At 37.4% G+C, this 20,872-nt stretch overlaps 1 protein-coding gene and 1 pseudogene across 5 annotated transcripts in view; both read left to right on the top strand.

Annotated features, from left to right (window-relative positions):
• Positions 1 to 20,872, top strand: part of GPCPD1 (glycerophosphocholine phosphodiesterase 1) — a 63,313-nt gene that overhangs the window by 23,499 nt on the left and 18,942 nt on the right. For 4 of the 5 annotated variants that reach the window (XR_003209225.2, XM_025875985.2, XM_025875982.2 and 1 more), the window contains exons 7-18: positions 388 to 511; positions 4,178 to 4,409; positions 6,060 to 6,222; positions 6,543 to 6,675; positions 7,777 to 7,831; positions 10,643 to 10,735; positions 13,449 to 13,526; positions 14,220 to 14,259; positions 15,805 to 15,866; positions 17,731 to 17,796; positions 19,715 to 19,851; positions 20,366 to 20,501. Coding sequence is in view for 4 of the 5 variants with exons in the window: in XM_025875985.2 (XP_025731770.1) it covers positions 388 to 511; positions 4,178 to 4,409; positions 6,060 to 6,222; positions 6,543 to 6,675; positions 7,777 to 7,831; positions 10,643 to 10,735; positions 13,449 to 13,526; positions 14,220 to 14,259; positions 15,805 to 15,866; positions 17,731 to 17,796; positions 19,715 to 19,851; positions 20,366 to 20,501 (1,319 nt within the window). In the remaining variant the exon portion in view is untranslated. The remainder of the gene's footprint in view (positions 1 to 387; positions 512 to 4,177; positions 4,410 to 6,059; positions 6,223 to 6,542; positions 6,676 to 7,776; positions 7,832 to 10,642; positions 10,736 to 13,448; positions 13,527 to 14,219; positions 14,260 to 15,804; positions 15,867 to 17,730; positions 17,797 to 19,714; positions 19,852 to 20,365; positions 20,502 to 20,872) is intronic. The other variant, XM_025875984.2, reaches the window with a different exon arrangement.
• On the top strand, positions 4,092 to 4,171 carry LOC141370255 (U4 spliceosomal RNA; annotated as a pseudogene).

The following is a 20,872-nucleotide window of genomic DNA, read 5'->3' as shown; positions in this document are numbered from 1 at the left end:
CTTGTTTTTTTTTTTTTTTAAGATTCTATTTATTTATTCATGAGAGACAGAGAGAGAGAGAGAGAGGCAGAGGGAGAAGCAGGCTCCCAAGGAGCAGGGAGCCCGATGCGGGACTCGATCCCTGGGATCATGACCTGGGCCGAAGGCAGACGTTTAACCGTCTAAGCCACCCAGGTGCCCAAATGTGGCTGCTTGTTAACATTGAACTTTTTTCCCCCCTACTTCATATAAAAGTTTTTGAGTGATAAATTTAAGACCCCCGTGGGTTTGCTTTGGAGAGAAGTTCCAGTGATAACATAAACTGGGTGTATTAAAATGTGAACATGAACTAGATTGTTTCAAAAAAGTATGTATAATAATTACTGTTCTTTATATTTACTCTGCCAGATGGTGTTGAAACTCTGGATTCTGGATGGCTGACATGTCAGACTGAAATAAGATTACGTTTGCATTATTCTGAAAAACCTCCTGTCTCAATAACAAAGAAAAAATTAAAAAAATCTAGATTTAGGTATGACCATGTGTATTTGTTACTTAGGCTACTTATTTTTACTAATGCTGTAGATTTCTGACCCATTTGTTTTTAGCCTTTAAGTGCATAAACTAAGAACATAACACACTTATAGATGTTACATTTTCTTATTGAAGGGTCTTGTGAGTATGAACTGCTTCCCTGACTCAGATTGTTCCAGTTAAACTGGCATTCTCTTAGTATTAATTGCTAAATTTGAAACGAGAAAATTTTCTTTCTATATAGATAAGTGATTTCCAAGTGTATGTATCTTTGTGGTTTCTACCATTCAAAATTTCTTTTCTTTTTTTTTTAGGATTTTGTGTTTATTTATTTGAGAGAGAGCGAGTGAGAGAGAGAGAGAGAAAGCATGTATGTGAGCTGGGGGAGGAGCAGAGGGAGAGAGACAAGCACATTCCGTGCTGAGATCCCATGATCCTGAGATCATGACCTTAGCCAAAACCAAGAGTTGGACATTTAACCTGCTGAGCCAGCTAGGTGCCCCCATTTAAAATTTCTTAGTGTAGCAATAGTTTGTTTTAAAATTGATATGACAGAAATGAATTTGTGCTAAATCAGGGAATAATGGTATGAACAGAGAAAAATGATTATTGGAAATATCCTTCAGTGTTCTAAAGTGTTCCTGTGGCTTGAAAATGAAAATTTCATGAAGAAAGGTAGCAGTGATCATGGCAGTTCCAGATTAGTTTCTTCTTACTCCTATATTAAGAATAGATTTCAAGCGTTGTGTAAATAGCTACATAGTGAGTAACTTTATTTTTCCGTAACGTCACCATTACATACCTTTAAGTGAGCTGGCTTCTCAGTGACCCAGGCAGCCCTGTCATTTGAGTTTTTGTAACTTACGGACTGAGAGTTGTAAGTCTTGGTATGTAATGCATCCTTTTCTGACAAAATGTCAGGGCTGTGTTGAAAGGGCCATTTTCAGCAACTAAAGTAATTAATAATACAATACTTAGTGTCTTTGTAATAAAACTTACAAGATACTGCAGGTAATAACCCAAAATGTTTTGTAATAACTGCTTAAATATTGTAGTACTTATCCCAGTCATAAAATTAAAAAGGGAAAAGGGTGAGTAACACTTCACAGTCCTTTGCATTGGTTGTTCTGAGGGGAAGCGGAAGGTTTTGGGTGTATCTTATCTTTGTGCATAGCGTTTCTAGGCCTTTTTCATACATAGTTGAATCCTTTTTTTCTTCTAAACTTTATTTATTATTTATGAGAGAGAGAGAGAGCGCACCCACATGAGCCCTCCCGCCCCCCCAGCTGGGGGTTAGGGGAGGGGCAGACTGGGTGGCTTAGTCAGTTAAGCCTCTTGAGTTTGGCATGTATTGATCTCAGGGTGGTGAGATTTGGCTCTGCGCTTGGGGTGGAGTGTGTTTAACATAATTGAATCTTATTTACCTGTGAAAAGAAACAAATTGTGTTACAGCTATAAAGTGTCTTCTTAGAATAAGAACTTGAGGGGTGCCTGGGTGGCTCAGATGGTTGGGCGTGTGCCTTCCGCTTGGGTCGTGGTCCCTGCTCAGCTGGGAGCCTGCTTTTCCCTCTCCCTCTGCTGATCCCCCTGCTTGTGCTCTGTCAAATAAATAAATAAAATGTTTAAAAAAAGAAAAGAAAAAGAATAAGACCTTGAAATAAGGATGGCTGTAGAAGATAAAGATTAAACCAGATGGTTGGTTGGGCTTATGAGGATTTTTTTCTTTCCTTGACTTTAGTTAAGAAATTAATAGATAATTAATGGTTGGGTTCTGCTTGCAAATTTCTGATTGCAAATGCATACTGAGTCCTATACCATTCTTGTTTATATAGAAGTTATTTTGAGGGTTAGTATATATTATTGTGTTAATCAGGCTTAAATTGGAATATTTTTGTATAACCAAACTTTGATGGGCTCTACAAATTAAATAACTGATTGCTATTGAAATAATTGTGTATGGGGTACCTGGCTGGCTCAGTCTGAAGAGTATGTGACTCTTGATCTCAGGGTCGTGAATTTGAGCCCAATCTTGGATGTAGAGATTACTAAAAATATATATATATATATATATATATATAATAGTAATATAAACTATTAAAAAATTGTGTATAACTAGAAATTTGTGTTCTGACTACCTTTTCCCCCCAAATTCATATTTAGTGATAAACTAAACCTTCATGGGGTAGGAAATAAATTGATCTGCAAGAATATCAGGACTTTAAAAACTTAGCAACAGCTTATGCATTTTATTTATTTATTTTTTAAAGATTTTATTTATTTTTTGACAGAGAGCGAGAGAGGGAATGTAAGCAAGGGGGAGTGGGAGAGGGAAAAGCAGGTTTCCTGCTGAGCAGGGAGCCCAATGCGGGGCTCTATCCCAGGACCCTGGGATCATGACCTGAGCCCAAGGCAGACGCTTAATGACTGAGCTACCCAGATGCCCCTAGCTTATGCATTTAAATAAAATATTAGACATGCTGTTCTTTTTAATGAGAAAGAACCAGCAAGTTTATTTTTTTTTTATTATCAGCAAGTTTTAAGCAAGTTTCTCCTTTAGTTGACTCTATCAAAGTGGAAAGACAGATTATAACCATTATAGAGCTATTTGAAGAAAACCTTTAACATAAATGACTAAAATTTTTTCATAAATCCCTTTAAACTTGAATTTTTTTTTTGTAAATGCACATTGCTGTTAGCAGAATAGTTATTTTTATCTTTGTACCTTTCTTGCTTATTTATTACTGTCCAAATGTGGTCTCTCTTCATATATCCTGGTAGAGAATGTTCCTTCAGGTTCACTAATAGAATCAGTTATCCAGAACTATTCTTTTATTTTTTAAAGATGTTATTTATTTCTTTGAGAGAGAGAGAGAGCAAGAAAGAGAGAGCACGAGCCGAGTGGAGGGGCAGGGAGCCCCGTGTGGGGCTCGAACCCAGGACCCTGACATCATGACCTGAACTGAAGGTAGACGATTAACTGACTAAGCCACCCAGGCGCCCTGTTTGTTTCATTTAAAAAGTACTTATATGTAAATACATACACACATGTAAAAAGTGTGCATGCATACAAATAAACAATGCAGTATATCTTTTTTTAATAATGTACTTTTCACAGAATACCTGGACTCACTGTGGTAAGGTAGAAGAAAGGTGAAAATTTTTAATTTACAGCCTCAAACTCTATAGTCTTTTTATGTACACTAAAAATATGATTCAGTTTGGTACTTGTTTTATACATATATTCTTTTGTGAGACTTTTCAAAAGAAGTTGAGATAGCCAGTTAGAAAGGAGATAATAGTAATGCTTCTATAGAAAAAGAATTACTGAAAACAACCTTGGGCATAATGAACATTTATCTTGTTTTAATTCTTTGCAGAAACATATATAGATAAAAACATCAGTATATTATAAAACATACTAATGCCTTAACCAGTAGTATGTGTAGTCTTGCATAATACCATATTTTTGTTAATTAAAGGATTAGTATATTCAGGGAGCACTTTTTTAAAGTTGGCGTTTAGGTAACACTTGTATGAGTTTTCCTTTTCCATTTTTTTGCATTTCATTATTTTTTCCAAGCTTTGCACAATGGCAGGATCGTAGCCAATGAGGTTTATCCAAGGTGTGATTATTGCTAATTCATGATTTTTTCCATTTGTGTAGGGTAAAGCTGACATTAGAGGGCTTGGAAGAAGATGATGATGATAGGGTATCTCCCACCATTCTTCACAAAATGTCCAATAGTCTAGAGATATCCTTAATAAGCGACAATGAGTTCAAGTGCAGGCATTCACAGCCAGAGTGTGGGTACGGCTTGCAGCCCGATCGTTGGACAGAGTACAGCATACAGACAATGGAACCAGATAACCTGGAACTAATATTTGATTTTTTTGAGGTGAGTAATTATTTCACAGAGGGAGTTGAGAAAGAGTGCAGGCATGAGTTTATTTTTATATGTTTTGACTTTTATTTTAGTCTGAGTGTAAACCCATGATTCATACATCCTTTCAGATGTTTGTCTCTACATTTTAGCAGGCTTAAGAAACTTGGAGTTGATAGACTCAGTACTATAAAAAAAGTTCAGCTGAATTGATGTTTTCGATCAAGACCAGATGTCTTAATATCTGTGCCTGTTTTTTGTTTTTTTTTTAAACCAACGTGGGGCTTGTACTCACAACCTTGAGATCAAGAGTTGCGTGATCGACTGAGCCAGCCAGGTGCCGCTGTGCCTATTCTAAATATCAATGAATAATATCCAAAGGAGCCTCCAAGAATAAATAGAGGGACGAGCGGACTGTATGACTCTTGATGAGCCGCCCAGTGTAACTAACATGATTGAGTCCTCCTCATGACTGAAGTCTGTGGTTTATTGAGGCATTTTTATAATAAGAATTCGTAACAGCGGACTCATTTTTACAACTTTGCTTGATAGTATAAATATGTAGCCAAAAAGAGTTGCTGTGAAAATTGTGCCAGGTTGTTCAGAATCTGCTACCGGCTTTCCAGAGCTCCTTGCGACTCAACACGAGAGCCCTCTGGCTTGGGGCTGTTCAGGGGTTCTCGTCTTCATAAGTCAGGCTGGGTCCTTGGTAAGGTCCTTGCTTTACTGTGCCCAGCTAGTGGTTCTGTGTACTGCTTTCCTCAGACTCTGGCTCTTTGGCACTTCCACTCCCATTTCCATTAGACGAGAGACCTAGCCACAGTTTTGTGAAAATAGCAGAATACAGGATGGATTTAAACCCACAAGTAACATTTGTTACACTTGTTAAAATCATTATAGTCTTTGAATTATTTAATTTGATGATACCTTTATGCATCGCCTTTGCAACTGGCTTTTTGTACGAAAAAGCTTTTTGCATTGTATAAAATTTAAAGTGTTTCCTTTCAAAAAGCTATAATAAAGAATTTTATTTTTAAAAAACCTATAATTCGATCTTACCTAAGTAATAAGATCTGTGGGACTTTATTGTAAAAATGTGAGGTTTTGGTTGAATGTTTCCTTATTTCTTAAAATACTCTCTTAAACATCCTAACTTGCTTTTCATTTGTTAAGCAGTTTTGGAAATACTATTTTATTCATAGACTATGTTGATAAAATATCCAGTGTAATCTGCAAATGAGTATTCAGTTTCCTAGAGAGTTAATTATCCCTTTATGTTCTCTGTGGTAATGCATTTTTAGAGAATATAAACATTAACAGCTCACTACAGGTGTATTTTAGTCTTTGAATATGAAGAGACTTAGAAACTTTGTCAGTGTTTTAAATTCATCTGATACATGTTAAAGGATCAGAAGTGCCAGTCAACAGAGTTATGACTAATAAAGTACCATATAAAATCTTAAAATATTATATACTAAAAGAAAATGTATCATTTATTTTACAAAGAATCTTATCTAAATTACCTGAATATAAATTTGATTCCTATTTATTATTGATCTTCCTCAGTAGATTATGAATTAATTTTAAGGGAGTTTTTTGATCTTTAAATGGGAAATACTGAAGTGTAAGAATGTGGATTATTTTAAACCTCATTTTTTATTTCAGGAAGATCTCAGTGAACATGTAGTTCAGGGTGATGCCCTTCCTGGACATGTAGGGACAGCGTGCCTCTTATCATCCACCATTGCCGAGAGTGGGAAGAGTGCTGGAATTCTTATTCTTCCCATCATGAGCAGAAATTCCAGAAAAACAATAGGCAAAGTGAGAGGTAAGCTGGGAGAAACAGAGGGGCCCTTTATAAATGAGCAAAGGTTAGGTTCGAATTTTAGTTAGCTTCAAATTGAGTTTTTGAGAATGGCGTCAAATTAATAATTTGTTTTTAGAATATTTACTACTACAATAGCCATAAGGGACATCTGTGAAATTTTCTGGAAGCTTTACTCTGAATCAGTTTTGACTTGTTTTCTATTTGATAGAGATTGATAAAGTTGATTCGAGGGATATTTAAACGTAAATACCATTTAAATGCTCATCGTGGCCTTTTTAATCAGCTTTATCTTTATTTCTGCCCCTTTTTTTCTATGGAAGTTGACTATATAATTATTAAGCCATTACCAGGATACAGTTGTGACATGAAATCTTCATTTTCCAAGTATTGGAAGCCGAGAACACCATTGGATGTTGGACATCGAGGTGCAGGGAATTCTACAACAACTGCTCAGTAGGTTGAATATTTGAGTGGTATTTAGCATTTGGTAGCTTGCTCATAAGGTTCCATTGGTTTGGCCCATTAAAGGTCAAAGGATCCCTTTACTACCTGGGATTTAATGTAATTCAAATTAAGTAGAGACTAACTCTTCCGTAAGACTTTGTCTGGTCAGTGTCTCTAATATCTACTGAACTGATGCCAAGAGGGACATTAAAAAGAGAAAGCCAGGAGGAAAAGCTTGATGCAGGAAGCAGCCTGAATCTCAGGATGTGTTGTGGTCCCAGCCTTTGGCATGCTTCCCTCTCTGGGTCTCTGTTTCTTCACCTGTTCTTGGTATCATTTCCATACTGCCGACCTGCTGGGTGTCAGCCTTTTCCCATTCCCCCGGTTGGCCAGGGTTAAGTGCTCTGAGGCACCATTGCAAGGGGCAAGTCTCTGTGTCTCTTCTACTTGATGCCACTGCAAAAGATTGTTTTCCTTGAGTGGTCACCTCACTTGGGGAGGTATGTATGGGTGTGGGATATGTTTATATTTGGCTTATAAGAATAGAGCTTGCATTTCTGGAATAAATGCATATCATTATTATGATTAGAGCTTGCGTTTCTGGAATAAATGCACATCATTATTATGATTAGAGCTTGTGTTTCTGGAATAAATGCATATACCCACCAAGTGATGGTCACAGTCTTAATTTGGGGATGGCAGAAGGAGCTTCAGAGTAGAGAATATTGAGCTGTTTCCATTGTTAAAGATACGGTTGGCTTTTTTTTTTTTTTAAGATTTTATTTATTGTCTTAATTTGGGGATGGCGGAAGGAGCTTCAGAATAGAGAATATTGAGCTGTTTCCATTGTTAAAGATATAGTTGGCTTTTTTTTTTAAGATTTTATTTATTTATTTGAGAGGGAGAGGGACAAGCAGACTCCCCCCAAGCACAGAGCCTGATGTCAGCAGGGCTCCATCCCAGGACCCTGAGATCCCGATCTGAACCTAAGTCAGATGCTTAACGACTGAGCCATCCAAGCACCCCAGTTGGCTTCTTTATTACATTTGTTTTCTTTATCTTTTCTATAGTGGATGATAACGGTATTTCTATATATTTCTTCTCTTTCAGGCTTGCTAAAGTTCAAGAAAATACTATTGCTTCTTTAAGAAATGCTGCTAGTCATGTAAGTGACCTTCTCTTTTTTTGAACGACTTGGGACCGTTGGTCTAAAGATAGCAAAGTAGAGAATTGTGGGCTTGGGGAACCTCTTCCCTTTATTCTCTTTAATAGCTTAAAAAGGTTAAGTAGGTTAAAAATGCATGCTTCTTCTGAATATGATTCTAACTGAAGATAAAGTATCTCTGAGCATTTGTTTTTAGATTCTTGGTGAAGATTGTGATGAAAACTATAGAATCATTAGCATGTTTGAGATTACAGGGTTTTTTGTTTGTTTTAAAAGATTTTATGTATCGAGAGAGAGAGCGAGAGAGCATAAGCAGGGGGAGGGGCAGAGGAAGAGGGAGAAGCAGACTCCCCACTTAGCAGGGAGCCCAACGTGGGGCTCAATCCCAGGACCCTGGGGTCATGACCCCAGGCAAAGGCAGACGTTCAACCGACTGAGCCACCCAGGAGCCCCTGAGATTACAAATTTTGAGTGATTGGAACAAGAAAAACAATCCCCATTAAGCACTGGTTTTCATTAACTGAGTATTGTGCTCACTCAGATAACTTTGGAAATAATGCTTACAGAAGGATTTGATGGTGGTTTTATGTAACACTTAAGTCTCTCAGTTTATGTCCTGCATACCAACTTGATTATGTTAAATTTCTTAATTCTTTTTATCCATTTATAAAAGGTTAGAGTCCATTTTTTAGCTTTCAGTTTTTTTCAGCAACTACAACTTGACATTTTTAATCAAGAACCTGAGATTCCCCTGTCTCCCCCTGCTGCCTTTACGTGACTGAAAAACCTCATGCTCTAAAGTTAAACTAGGGGGGAAATGGAGGAGAACAGCTCATTCTTTTATTTTCATTTTCTCCACAGTGTTCTCCATGTGCCTTAAACTTTGCCTTTTTAAATAGTTCAGCAAGTAAACTTGATTAGTGTGATGTTTAATTTTATTACTTGTATGAGCAAACATCTATTCTAAGACATACTTTTTTCATATTTGAGCATCTCTACAATTGGTTAGCGTTTTACAACTTTCTTAGCCTTGCATCCTGGTGTCATGGGCAGCGTTTTTTCCCCTTTTAGTGGTATATGAAGCATATTATAATTCATGACATTTTATTTTAGTGTTTAAAAATATTAATAGTAGATTCTTCTGTCTTTTGTTGAAAGGATGATATTAAATCTATGAGTGTTGGGGGCTCTGGTTCATTATTTGGAACCAGTTTCAGTTCATTGTAGCTAACTATTCTAAACATTGGTTTATTAGCTGTAAACACATGAAGATCCTGTTAAGGAACTTTAGTGTCTCCATGCCTTTTTTTTTTTTTTTAAAGAGAGGGAAGTCGGAAGAGGCAGCAGTAGAGGGAGGGGAGAATCTTAAGCGGCTAGCACAGAGTCCGACACAGGGCTCGATCTCACAACCCTGAGATCATGACCCGAGCCAAAATCAAGAGTCAGTTACTTAACTGACTGAGCCACCCAGGCATCCCTCTGTGCTTTTTGAGAGAAAATTTCATTAAGCTTTTTTTCTTCCATGTTCTGTTGAGATCCTTTGTAAGTCATATGGATCACATCTTAGAATGCCATATGCTAGTTATTAATGACTTGTTTATTTTAATGTTAAAAATATATCCTTGAAGGGGTTGTGATATGTTATTGGCTTATTTCTTAAGGCTCACACATGGATTTTGGGATCAGGTTTTCTCTCGCAGGAAATTATCTTCCAAAGGGTGGTGATACTGTAAAGTTAAACATTTAAACTACAGAGCTATAATTTGTTTAATCAACATAACTGTTTAAGGATGCTAGGGTTTGTTCTCTTCGGTAGAAATGCTTTTTTTGTTATTGTCTTGTTTTATAGCACTAGAAGGAGCTAAACTTACTTCCTGTTTCAGAATTCATCAAGGAAATAGGCTTCGATTCTAGTCTGTGATCCACATGTGCTCACAAGTTGGACACCCCTCCGTGACCTAAAGCTCAGGGAGGGGTGGAACCATGTCATCTGTCCTTACACAAGCACTTTTCTGGGCTGCAGGAACATATAGAATGCTCACACCTTGTTTCCTTTGATCCCAGCCAGCTTTCTTTCAGTGAATGCACACCTTTGTGGGTCAGTTTATGTTCTTAGCTTTATTTGGATTAATTCCTATGTCAGAATGGGTCCGACTTGGAAAAATGCATCCTTAACTCATCCTCGTCATCCTCCTTCCTGTTGAGGCTCTGTCAGGAGATTGGGCTTGTGCAGGGCCGTTCTTGACCCCCTTGCAGCTTTCTGTCTTTTCAGCCGCACCTGTCATTTCCTCTTGATTCTGCTTTTGGGGTTTTGCCAGGAAAGGCTGGAAGGTGTGCCGCTCAAGTGCACCAGGTTGCAGAGCGGAGACATTGTGGCTTCTTCCTTTCCCTTCTCAGCTTTGAGGGTCAGCTATCTGGCCATGGCACTTCGGGGCAGTATGGCACAAGCTGGCCCCGCTCCCTGTTCCTGGCAGGCTATCCATTTCTGCTAAGGGCAGCAGCAGAGGTAACAGGCTGGCCACTGCCACAGCGCGGCCCTGGGGTGTGTTGAGGTGGATCAGTGTGCCCATGTTTTTGCCGGGAAAAAATTGCTTGTGCTGTCATAACAAAGAACAATAAAAAAATTGTAAGAGAAGAAATTACTTTTTAGAAAAAGCTTGAAGTATAACATTAATTCATGAGGAAGTTTTTTTGTTTTGTATACAGGTCTGAGTTTATAGTGAACAGTGAATTTCTTATGTCCTTGTAGTTTTTGATGTATTGTGGGCCAGATAATGTTTTTGAATTACCTCTTTTCTTTATTTCTGTTAGGGGGCAGCCTTTGTAGAATTTGATGTACATCTTTCAAAAGATTTTGTGCCTGTGGTGTATCATGATCTTACCTGTTGTTTGACAATGAAAAAGGTATGTTGAAATTCCTTCATTTTATTTTATCTTATTTATTTTTTAAGGGGGGGGAGGGGAGAGAGACTCTTAGGCAGACTCTGTGCCCAGCACAGAGCCTGACACGGGGCTCGATCTCACAACCCTGAGATCATGACCTGAGCCGAAATCAAGAGTTGGTCGCTTAATGGACTTAGCCACCCTAGTGCCTCCAAATTCCTTCATTTTAAACTCTTACAGTTAGATAGGTTTAAACGCTAGGAAGTTTGTTTTACATATATGTGTATAGTCATTTATTAGCGTTGATCAGTTCATTTTTTTGGTCAATTGCTGCCAATTCTTTCCTCTGTCAAGCTCCTGCAACATCGAGAGAGTAAGGAGATGGGAATAATAATTGCCTAGAGTGGGGTCTCTGTATTGCTGATTTGCTTTCTTCTACTATCTAACAAAAGGACCTTCCAGGTGGCTTCTCTATCAGTCTGCCGCTGTTCCTGTATTGAAGCAAGAGAGGAAGCTGTCAGAGTGTCTATTTTCTAGGCTCCCTTCTATTTCTGCTTCAGGCTTTTCCTCAGATTAATAGGTTAGTATGATTTGGCCAAAACGAGAAGAGCCACAGTGGAAAAGCACTTTGGAGCCAGATAGTGGAGGGCCTCAGGAAAGGGGTGTGGATTTAGGAGCTAGGAAGATGTGACAGACTCTTGAGTCAAGAAGGGAAATGTTCAGAACTAAACCTCTAGATGTAAGTGCCTGATGTAAGGGGAATTTAAGAGGACAGAGACTAGAGACAGGGGGAGTGGTAATGTGGCCAAAGATACAGTAAGCCTGGACCAGTGTGGAGATAGAATGGAGAATGGCACAATGGAGGAGAAAGTCCAGAAGGAGATTTGAAAATATATATTGTTTCTTAAAAATTGTAACTGTTGTGCAAACATAATTGTGATAATTGCATAGTGCTTAAACTTTAGTGTACAAATTAACCAAGTGATTTCTTAACTTAAACTAGGAGGGGGCGCCTGGGTGGCTCAGTCGTTAAGCGTCTGCCTTCGGCTCAGGTCATGATCCCAGGATCCTGGGATTGAGCCCCGCATCGGGCTCCCTGCTCGGCGGGAAGCCTGCTTCTCCCTCTCCCTCTCCTACTCCCCCTGCTTGGGTTCCCTCTTTCTGTGTCAAATAAATAAAATCTTCAAAAAGAAAGAATCTGGCAAATATACAACTCTCAAAAAAAAAAAAAGAACTTAAACTAGGAGGGTTCATTTGGCATTTTCTGTAAAACTATTGGGTATCATTTTCCATTGAGGTGATTTAAAGTTAAGGCTAGCTTGCTAACATATAGGACACTCTACCAGACACAGTTGTTGTGGTATATATGGCAAGGTGCCTGGCTCTTCCTGCTCGTGGATTTGAATCAGTCATGGGGGTTTGGATTACTATGATGTATGGAAAAGCACGCTTCCACTTCTAGAAGTGGACCCCACTGTTTTTGGGGACCTCACTGTTTTTGCATATGTGAAGGGGCTAGGCTGTAAGTCTTTGTTGGTAGACCATAGGGGCTGACCCTTCTCGTCCATAGTCTTAGGAGAGAGAAGGAAGGAGATGCACCGATTTAGATAATAGAGGTAAAATAACTTAGTAGAAAAGGAGAAGATTGTTTTGCTCTTGGGAAAAAATCAGTGCAAAAGTGGAACAGGAAGAAATGGAGCAGTAAAGATCTTCGTAACCGAGATTGAGGTTAATCAAGCTGTAATTTCAAAAAAATCTATGAGTTAATTGAAAAGTATCACTGATGTGGTTTTCACCAGACCTTGTCTTGTTCTTAAGTTGAACCTGGATGAGTTAGAGAATGAAAGTAACAAATTGTACGTATTTTTAGTTTTAATTTTTAAGCTGGTATTTTCCTTAACAAAATCAATTCATGTTCATGGTAAAACTGCTGAAGATTATGACATGAAAAATAAATCTTCCTTTCCCCTTTCTCCTTGGTCACACACTTCCTTACTCTTAACAGTTTTTTGTGTGTCCTCTAGAAGAGCGTTATGCACAGGTTTATACCATATGTATGTGAATGAATATAATGGATTTTACCGTTATTTGTTGATTGATGATTTATTGGTGGTCCATTAATTCATTTCCTTAAGATAGGAGTGCCTAAGTAGTGTGATGTTTGATATGGTAGTAAAATCTAATGAAACAGATTTGTTCCTGGGGAAAACATTTGTAGTAGAGTTCCTGTTAAGATTAGAGTTCCTGTTAAATATTACTGCTTAAAACAAATTAGACATTTTTTTCCCATGACCATTGATTTCTGTGGCTATTTGTAACCAAACTTAAGTTTAAAAGGTTTAGAAACTTATTGACAGAAATTAATCCTTGTATAGTCCTTGTACATGTTGATTCCCTAGTCATGTATCATGGATATATATATGTCAAATAAAATGTCAACAGCATGACAGGAAGTAGGGGAAATGACTGATTTCTGGCTTTCTTCTCAGTTTGTCTTCAGGGCCCCATCCTCCCAGCTGTTTTTTCCTTTCAGGCACTCCCACCCACATCAAAAACGAAAACCAGAATTTAAGATCTGGAAGGTGGTGTTTAAAAAAAGAGGGGCTCCCCTGCATGGGCTTGCTGCGGGCTCTGAACAGTTCTCATCACTCACTACGTTGGGGTGTTAGGCCTGTCTGGGGTTAAACATTCAGTAATAATTTGAGGCCTATTTTTCTCTTTCTTTTCTTTTTAGAAATTTGATGCTGATCCAGTTGAATTATTTGAAATTCCAGTAAAGGAATTAACATTTGACCAACTCCAGTTGTTAAAGGTAGTAATGATAACATAAAATGTAAATGATCTTTTAGTTTTAGAATGATTTATACTTTGTTTATGTTTTCTTTGTGCATGGAGATATAAAGCATGAGGAGAATGTATGCTTTGGTTCTCTGTACTATTAGGAAGAATGGGTTTGCACTAATCCATCTGTCTTCTCTAACAGTTTCCATGGACCCTGCTGTTTTTGCATATGTGAAGGGGCTAGGTTATAAGTGTGTTAGTAGACCATAGGGGCTGACCCTTCTCATTCATAGTCTTAGGTTGCCTCTGGTCTGCATTAGCCCTTCTTTATATAACTATTTTACAGTTGACCTTTTATGCTGTCCTTGGTTTTTATACTTCTGTCACTAAGATCTTTGTATATTTTTTATACCATGTTATTTTATATGATCACTCTTCCTGTTCTCACTAGATACCTATATAAATGGTTGATTGGGTATAAACAGTTTCTTAAGAATTTTTATATTCTTCTTCCCTACTTGGGTATTTGATCATGATCTTATGTGTATGTATGCACATATAAAATATATATAGCGGTTAGTGATTATTTTTACTAAACTGAATTCTACATTTTATGGTTTTCTTTAACTTGCTAGCTTTTCAAGTTACAGTTCTGTTAACCATATCTTCATAAATTAAGGCTTTTTTTCTGATTGTGTTTTGTGTGTGCGTGTGTGTTTTCTAGCTCGCTCATGTGACTGCTCTGAAATCTAAAGATCTGAAAGGTATGTACCAATATGGAAACACTATTTTCATTTCCTTTTTTTTTTTTTAACATACCCTTGGTCATTTTAATGAATATATTGTTGGGCTATCTAAATAATTTTATAGACATGAAGTCTTTACATATATTAATTTTCAAATGCATTTATGTCATGTGTATAGTAATTAGGAGTTTTTACTTTTATGAGTTTTCTTAGCTTGATGATCAAAGTTCTTTGTAACTTTGTACTTACCATTTTTTCCAAACATTCTTAACCAAAGAAGAAAGTGGAGGATATATCAAGTATGAAAGCTGGCTCTAGAGCCAGGAGTTTGAATACAACTCTTTAACATTCACCAGCTGTGACCTTGGGTGGGTTACTTTACTTTAACCACTTTGTCCCTCAGTTTCCCTAAAACTTGTCCTGCCTACAAAATCCCTTTGGAATTGTACTTCACTTGGCACTCTCATAGAACTTCATAGTTTGTGTCATTCATTTGAGGTTTAATGGCTCCTTTTTTTAACACTTTATTCTGTATATGTCCTGTCTCTTCAACTAGAATGTAAATCTCTCTAGGGTGGAAAACATGTTTTTGTATTCCCCAAGATACTTATAATGCTCTGTATGTAGTAGGTGCTCATTAGATATTTATCTGCAGTTTTGATTACAGGATGGTTGGAATGACTTTATGAAGATATTATAAAGTGTTAAAGACTCCAGAGGTTATCCCCAGAGCATTGATATGACTTTATAGGCTTTATAGCTATTTCATGACTGTTAATAATAAAATGAATTTTATTTATTTATTATTTTTATTTATTTAGCCAGAAATTTTTATGTGACTTTAGTCTTCATAGTACACAGGGTTTTTTTGTTTGTTCGTTCGTTTGTTTTTTTAAATTTTTTTTTTTTTAAGATTTTATTTATTTGAGAGAGAGAATGAGAGAGAGAGCATGAGACGGGGGAGGGTCAGAGGGAGAAGCAGACTCCCTGCTGAGCAGGGAGCTGATGCGGGACTCAGATCCTGGGACTCCAGGATCATGACCTGAGCCGAAGGCGGTCGCCTAACCGACTGAGCCACCCAGGTACCCAACAGGGTTGGTTGGTTTGTTTTTAAGAAAAGTTTGGGGTGCTTGGGTGGCTCAGTCGGTTAAGCGACCGCCTTCGGCTCAGGTCAGAAGCTGATTTTGATATTTCAAATAGAAGCCTTAGCAAGAGGACACAGCTCTTAATTCCATTGAGAAATAACAAATCACTGCTGGTGACTACTTTGTAAAAAGTAGTTATTATAGTGTTTATAAGAAAATACTCACTGTTGGGTCCTCAAACTTGGTGTTTCTGTGAAATGTTACAAACTAGTTTTCATATTTCAAAATATGAAAACTGTTAAGTATTATTTCAAAAAGGAGGTCTTAATGGTTAAACATAAGAACCTTCAAAAATACTACATATGAAAGGATCTCATAATTACCTCTGCGTCTTTTGTTTTGTTTTAAGAGTTTAGGATAAGATCTTAGTGATAAAATGGTATTTTATCTACTGAGCTTTTGTAATTTAAATTTTCAGAATCTGTGGTTGAGGAAGAAAATTCTTTTTCTGAAAATCAGCCGTTTCCTTCTCTTAAGATGGTAAGTTCCTTAGGGAAACTAGCACAAGGCTATCTCATTAATTCTGTTATAACTAAATAAGTTATTTTGGTCTCTTAGATGGGCACTAAAAAGGCTGTGTCAAAGACAGCATTTATATAAACTTGTCATTGATTCTTTTTAGAGAAGATATATTTTTGTATGGTGTACCTATGCTACTTTTTAAGAGTAACCTATCTGCTCAAATGAATAAAAATCCCCACCTCAATGGGTTAATTTGGTAAGAACAGGAAATTCACATATTTCTCTATATAAACAAGAAATAGAGGGCACAGAAAAAGGGGCGGGAGGGACATGTGATGGTGGAAGAGCATTTTTACAATATTTAAAACTGTTCCGGGGCGCCTGGCTGGCTCAGTCAGAGGAGCATGCGACTCTTGATCTTGGGTCGTGAGTTCTAGCCCCATGTGGGTGTAGAGATAATTGGTAAATAAAGACCTGAAGAAAAAAAAAACAAAACCAAACTATTCCTTAGCTTTTAGAAAGAAATGAGATTCTCCAACCAAAGAATATAAGTATCCTCATTACTCAAAATGAGACACAAATTTCAAGAATTCACTCGAAAAAGTATAACAAATACTAGCATGAAGATTTCAAAACTAGACACAATTCATACAGGAATCTCTTTACCGTATTAGGCAAGCCCTTGTGGATGCCGGGCACTCCTTGCTCATGCTGGGTCTGCTTTTTTCCCCTACTGGCTCCATTTCCTAACTTCTGTTCTTCTCCATTGTCTTTTTCTGATGTCAGGTACAGTAGATGTCTTAGGCAACAGTTTATCATGATTATTCACACAACAGAAAAGAACCTACAAGAGAGCTCCTAAAACATGATTGGAATAATTTTCCAGATATTTGTGAAGGCCAGCCAAGTAACGTCATTCCTTCTGGTTCAGAAATCTGAAATCGTTTAGTTCTGAGAAATCTCATGATTCCTAGACTTGTGATTAAAAACAACTTTTAAAAAAACTGTACATTAATGGTTTAACATTTACTTAGCCAAATAAGTTAAACACACTTTTATTCGCGTACTTTGCCACTGTCACTATAATTTAATCACAGAAATTTTAAAACCAAAAAAGGCCAAATAAAATCTGTTTGTTTATTTTTAAGAAAGGGAAAGAGCTCAAGTGGAGGTGCTGGGGGGGAGGGGCAAAGGGAGAGGGGGAGAGAGAGTCTTAAGCAGGCTCAGGCTCAGTGCAGAGCCCTACGCCGGGCTCGATTTCATGACACTGAGATCTTGACCTGAGCTGAAATCAAGAGTGGGGTGCTTAACAGACTGAGCCACCCAGGTGCCCCTAAAATCTCAATTTAAAGGAGACTCTTTGTAAATTTGATGTTTAGCAGTCTCAGTACTAATATACACTATTGTCCTTATTTTTCTAATTTTGTATTAGTCCGATAAAAACATGATAGGTACATTAAATAAAATAAGCCTAGAGGTATCAGAGAAGAAAGTCAAAAAGCCCCACATGAAGTTGAGTACACAGTTTTAGGTACTTTACTTTCTATGCAGCTGGTTAGTGCAGACCCAAGACCTATGATGGTGAAAGGATTTGAGGTTAAAGATGCATCTTTGTGGTAGTTCTGCCATCACAGATGTTGCCTAAGACTACTGCTTTTGTTTGACTTCCTTATTTAACTTAATCATCAACAAGGTTGTTAGTTTGGGTATGAGAAAAGATAGTGGTTTATGCTGAAGGTACAAAACATTTTATCCTTACTTAGTGATATGTTTTACTATAGGTTGCTTTTGGTAATAATTCTCTTCTTTTTTTCTTCTCTTATTCTGCCATTCATCTCACCAAAATCAAAACAAAATTCACCTCCAACAAACAAAACTCTAGGTTTTAGAGTCTTTGCCAGAAGATGTAGGGTTTAACATAGAAATAAAATGGATCTGCCAACAGAGGGTAAGTAATCCTTGACAGAACACCTTCTTCCTCTCTCTCCCCCTCATTTCTTTAAATGCGTTTGTTCCCATCTCCTTATTTTAATGGAAAAGTGAAGCTGAAATCTTACTGTGGCTGCTTCCACCATTATTGGACCTTTTTAATAAAGCATACTTTATCATTATACTATATGTGAGTACTTGAAAGTAGTGATGAATGTATTGTAGTATAAATATCAATTTACATGTGTCTCGTGCACATTAATATGGATGGTTTCTGGATATACTTATAAAATGAACAGTGAAAACTGGACAGTTAACTTTATAACTGATTAGTTTTTATTTTCTTACTCTCCATCTAAACATATATTTTAAATAATTCCCTAAGCAGTTTTCTGTTAAGTGGCAGTAGTAGCTAGTAATAGTTAACCAAGAAAAGAAATTTCTGCAGGTGTGTTTTAAATCATTCCCAGATTTAGTCATTTTTTTGCTCAACAATTTATATTGAAAAGCTGCTCTGGGTGAGGCATTTTGTGGGTGCTGGGTTCAGGTAGTGAACAAACAGAATAAACCTTGCCTTCTTGGAACTTACAGTCTAGTTGAGGAAAACAATTAACTATTGAATATATCAGATGGGGATACGTATAAATGGTTGGGGTGCATAAGAGGGTTGTTGGGCCTGGGGGGTGCTGAAAGTGGCTAATTCAGGTATGATTGGGCAATCAGAGCAATATGCTGGAATTTGTTTTGATTAGAATAATCTATAACTGCCCTCAGATCTTGCCTTCTAAGTACTGTTTATGATAAGCTAGTCCCAGTTAACATAGTAAGTGATTTTTCTTAAGTGATTTTTAGTTTTCTGAGCTTTTAGGATTTAATGACTAATATATAAAACATCCAATATTTGAATATCAACAGGGCTCTTTTAGTGTCTTAGCTATATTTAGAGAATGGTATTTGAGGGTACTTGATATGTCTTAAGAGTCAAAGAATGAGGTTTTTAATTAGTAATTAATAATAACCTGGGTTTTTTTTGTCGGGGGGGGGCCTGGGTGGCTCAGTTGGTTGAGCATCCAACTCTTGGTCTCAACTCAGGTCTTGATCTCTGGGTCATTACTTCAGGCCCCTCATTGGACTCCACACTGGGCATGGAGCCTACTTTGAAAAGGGGGGGGCGGCGCCTGGGTGGCTCAGTTGTTAAGCATCTGCCTTCGGTTCAGGTTGTGGTCCCAGGGTCCTGGGATCGAGCCCCGCGTCGGGCTCCCTGCTCGGCGGGAAGCCTGCTTCTCCCTCTCCCACTCCCCCTGCTTGTATTCCCTCTCTCGCTGTGTCTCTCTCTCTGTCAAATAAATAAATAAAATCTTTAAAAACAAAAAAATTACCTGGGTTTTTTGTAATGAATTAGCAAATGAAGTCCTTTTGTCTTACAGTTCATGAAGATTATAGAAATATTTTTTTTTAAGATGTTATTTATTTGAGAGAAAGTATGAGCGTGGGAGGGGAAAGGAAGAGGGAGAAGCAGACTCCCTGCTGAGCGAGGAGCCTGATGTGGGGCTCGATCCCAGGACCCTGAGATCATGACCTGAGCCGAAGTCAGACGTTTAATCGACTGAGCCACCCAGGCACCCCTATATAAAAATATTTTAACTTCAGTAGAGTGCAGATTTCCAGAGTTTTAGCTTTTTATTTTGTTAACTTTATTAAAGGAAAAGTTTACTGATGGTATAACTGCTTTGTATCTAAGTGTCTCTACCTGAATTTTGACAGCTGCACTATCACTAAGTAGCTGTGTGGTCTTGGGCAAGTTACTTAATCTTTTTAGGCCTCTGCTTTCCACATGTAAAATAAGAGTTGGATTAGATGTTCCCAAGATTTTTTTTCTGGCACTAATTCTAGGGTATCTAATGACTTTTGTTTTCCTGTTTATTTCTTCCACATAGGATGGAATGTGGGATGGTAACTTATCAACGTATTTTGACATGAATATGTTTTTGGATATAATTTTAAAAACTGTGTTAGAAAATTCTGGGAAGAGGAGAATAGTGTTTTCTTCATTTGATGCAGATATTTGCACAATGTGAGTAATATTCAGTTTTTTTCACCTATACTCTTCGACAGTAGCTAGTACTTAGGGTACAAAGATTGTGGTTGGAGGTAGGGAGGTTGCCCAGATTTCACCCTTGACTTGACCTTTCAGTCAGGTTATATATATCTTCACATCCCTTTAGGACTGCCTGCAGGATGCCCTCCCAACTCCTCCAGTGAACTCCACACCCACTGGATCCTAGTACCTCACGCCCTGTGTTTCGTTTTATAGGCCTGTAACCTCCTCTTTACCAAATTGTAAGCCCTCAAGGGCTTTCTTGTTGCCCGTTGCTGAGAATATTTTAGCTCTTGTATAGAATGATTTAAAATTTTTCTTTTTGATTGAAAGGTGCAGTACATGTTAATGGTGATTATATCTCAATAATGGGATTATGGTCTTTTGGGGGAGGTGGTTTCTTTGTATTTTTAGAGTTTCCTAAAATTCTAAAACAGTATATTAGAATTATCTCCCTGATGAAAAGTATTTTTAAATTGTCTTTTTTTAGGGTTCGGCAGAAGCAGAACAAGTACCCCATATTATTTTTGACTCAAGGAAAATCTGATATTTACCCTGAACTCATGGACCTCAGATCTCGGACAACCCCCATTGCAATGAGCTTTGCACAGTTTGAAAACCTACTGGCAAGTTATGCTTAATTTTTTTTTATTACTATTTTAATTTTTTAAGAAATGTCTTAGAGCAGTAGTAAATAAGTTTTCATGTTATTTTACACCTCTGATTGGTTAGTTTTGACACATTTCTAACAAGCTGATAGCTCTACTTAAATAAGGATATTAGATCTCAGAATGAAAAGCAGTCAAATGAACGACAAAATATTTTCTTGCGGGCCTAGGTTAAGTAAGTTTCAGAGTGGATTTTATGAATCATCTAAAATGGCTTGACTGTAAATTTGTTTGATAAAATAAATTAGAAGAAAAAGTTCTCACATTTTTTTCTCTGCCCAGTCTACTTTGGGGAACACTGATGGAGATTGTGATCATTTAGCATTTGT

This window comes from Callorhinus ursinus, unplaced genomic scaffold, assembly GCF_003265705.2.
Source record: "Callorhinus ursinus isolate GAN/ISIS: 27379988/994484 unplaced genomic scaffold, GSC_fseal_2.0 scaffold29, whole genome shotgun sequence".
Taxonomy (NCBI): domain Eukaryota; kingdom Metazoa; phylum Chordata; class Mammalia; order Carnivora; family Otariidae; genus Callorhinus; species Callorhinus ursinus.
This window is presented reverse-complemented; position numbering and strand designations above follow the sequence as displayed.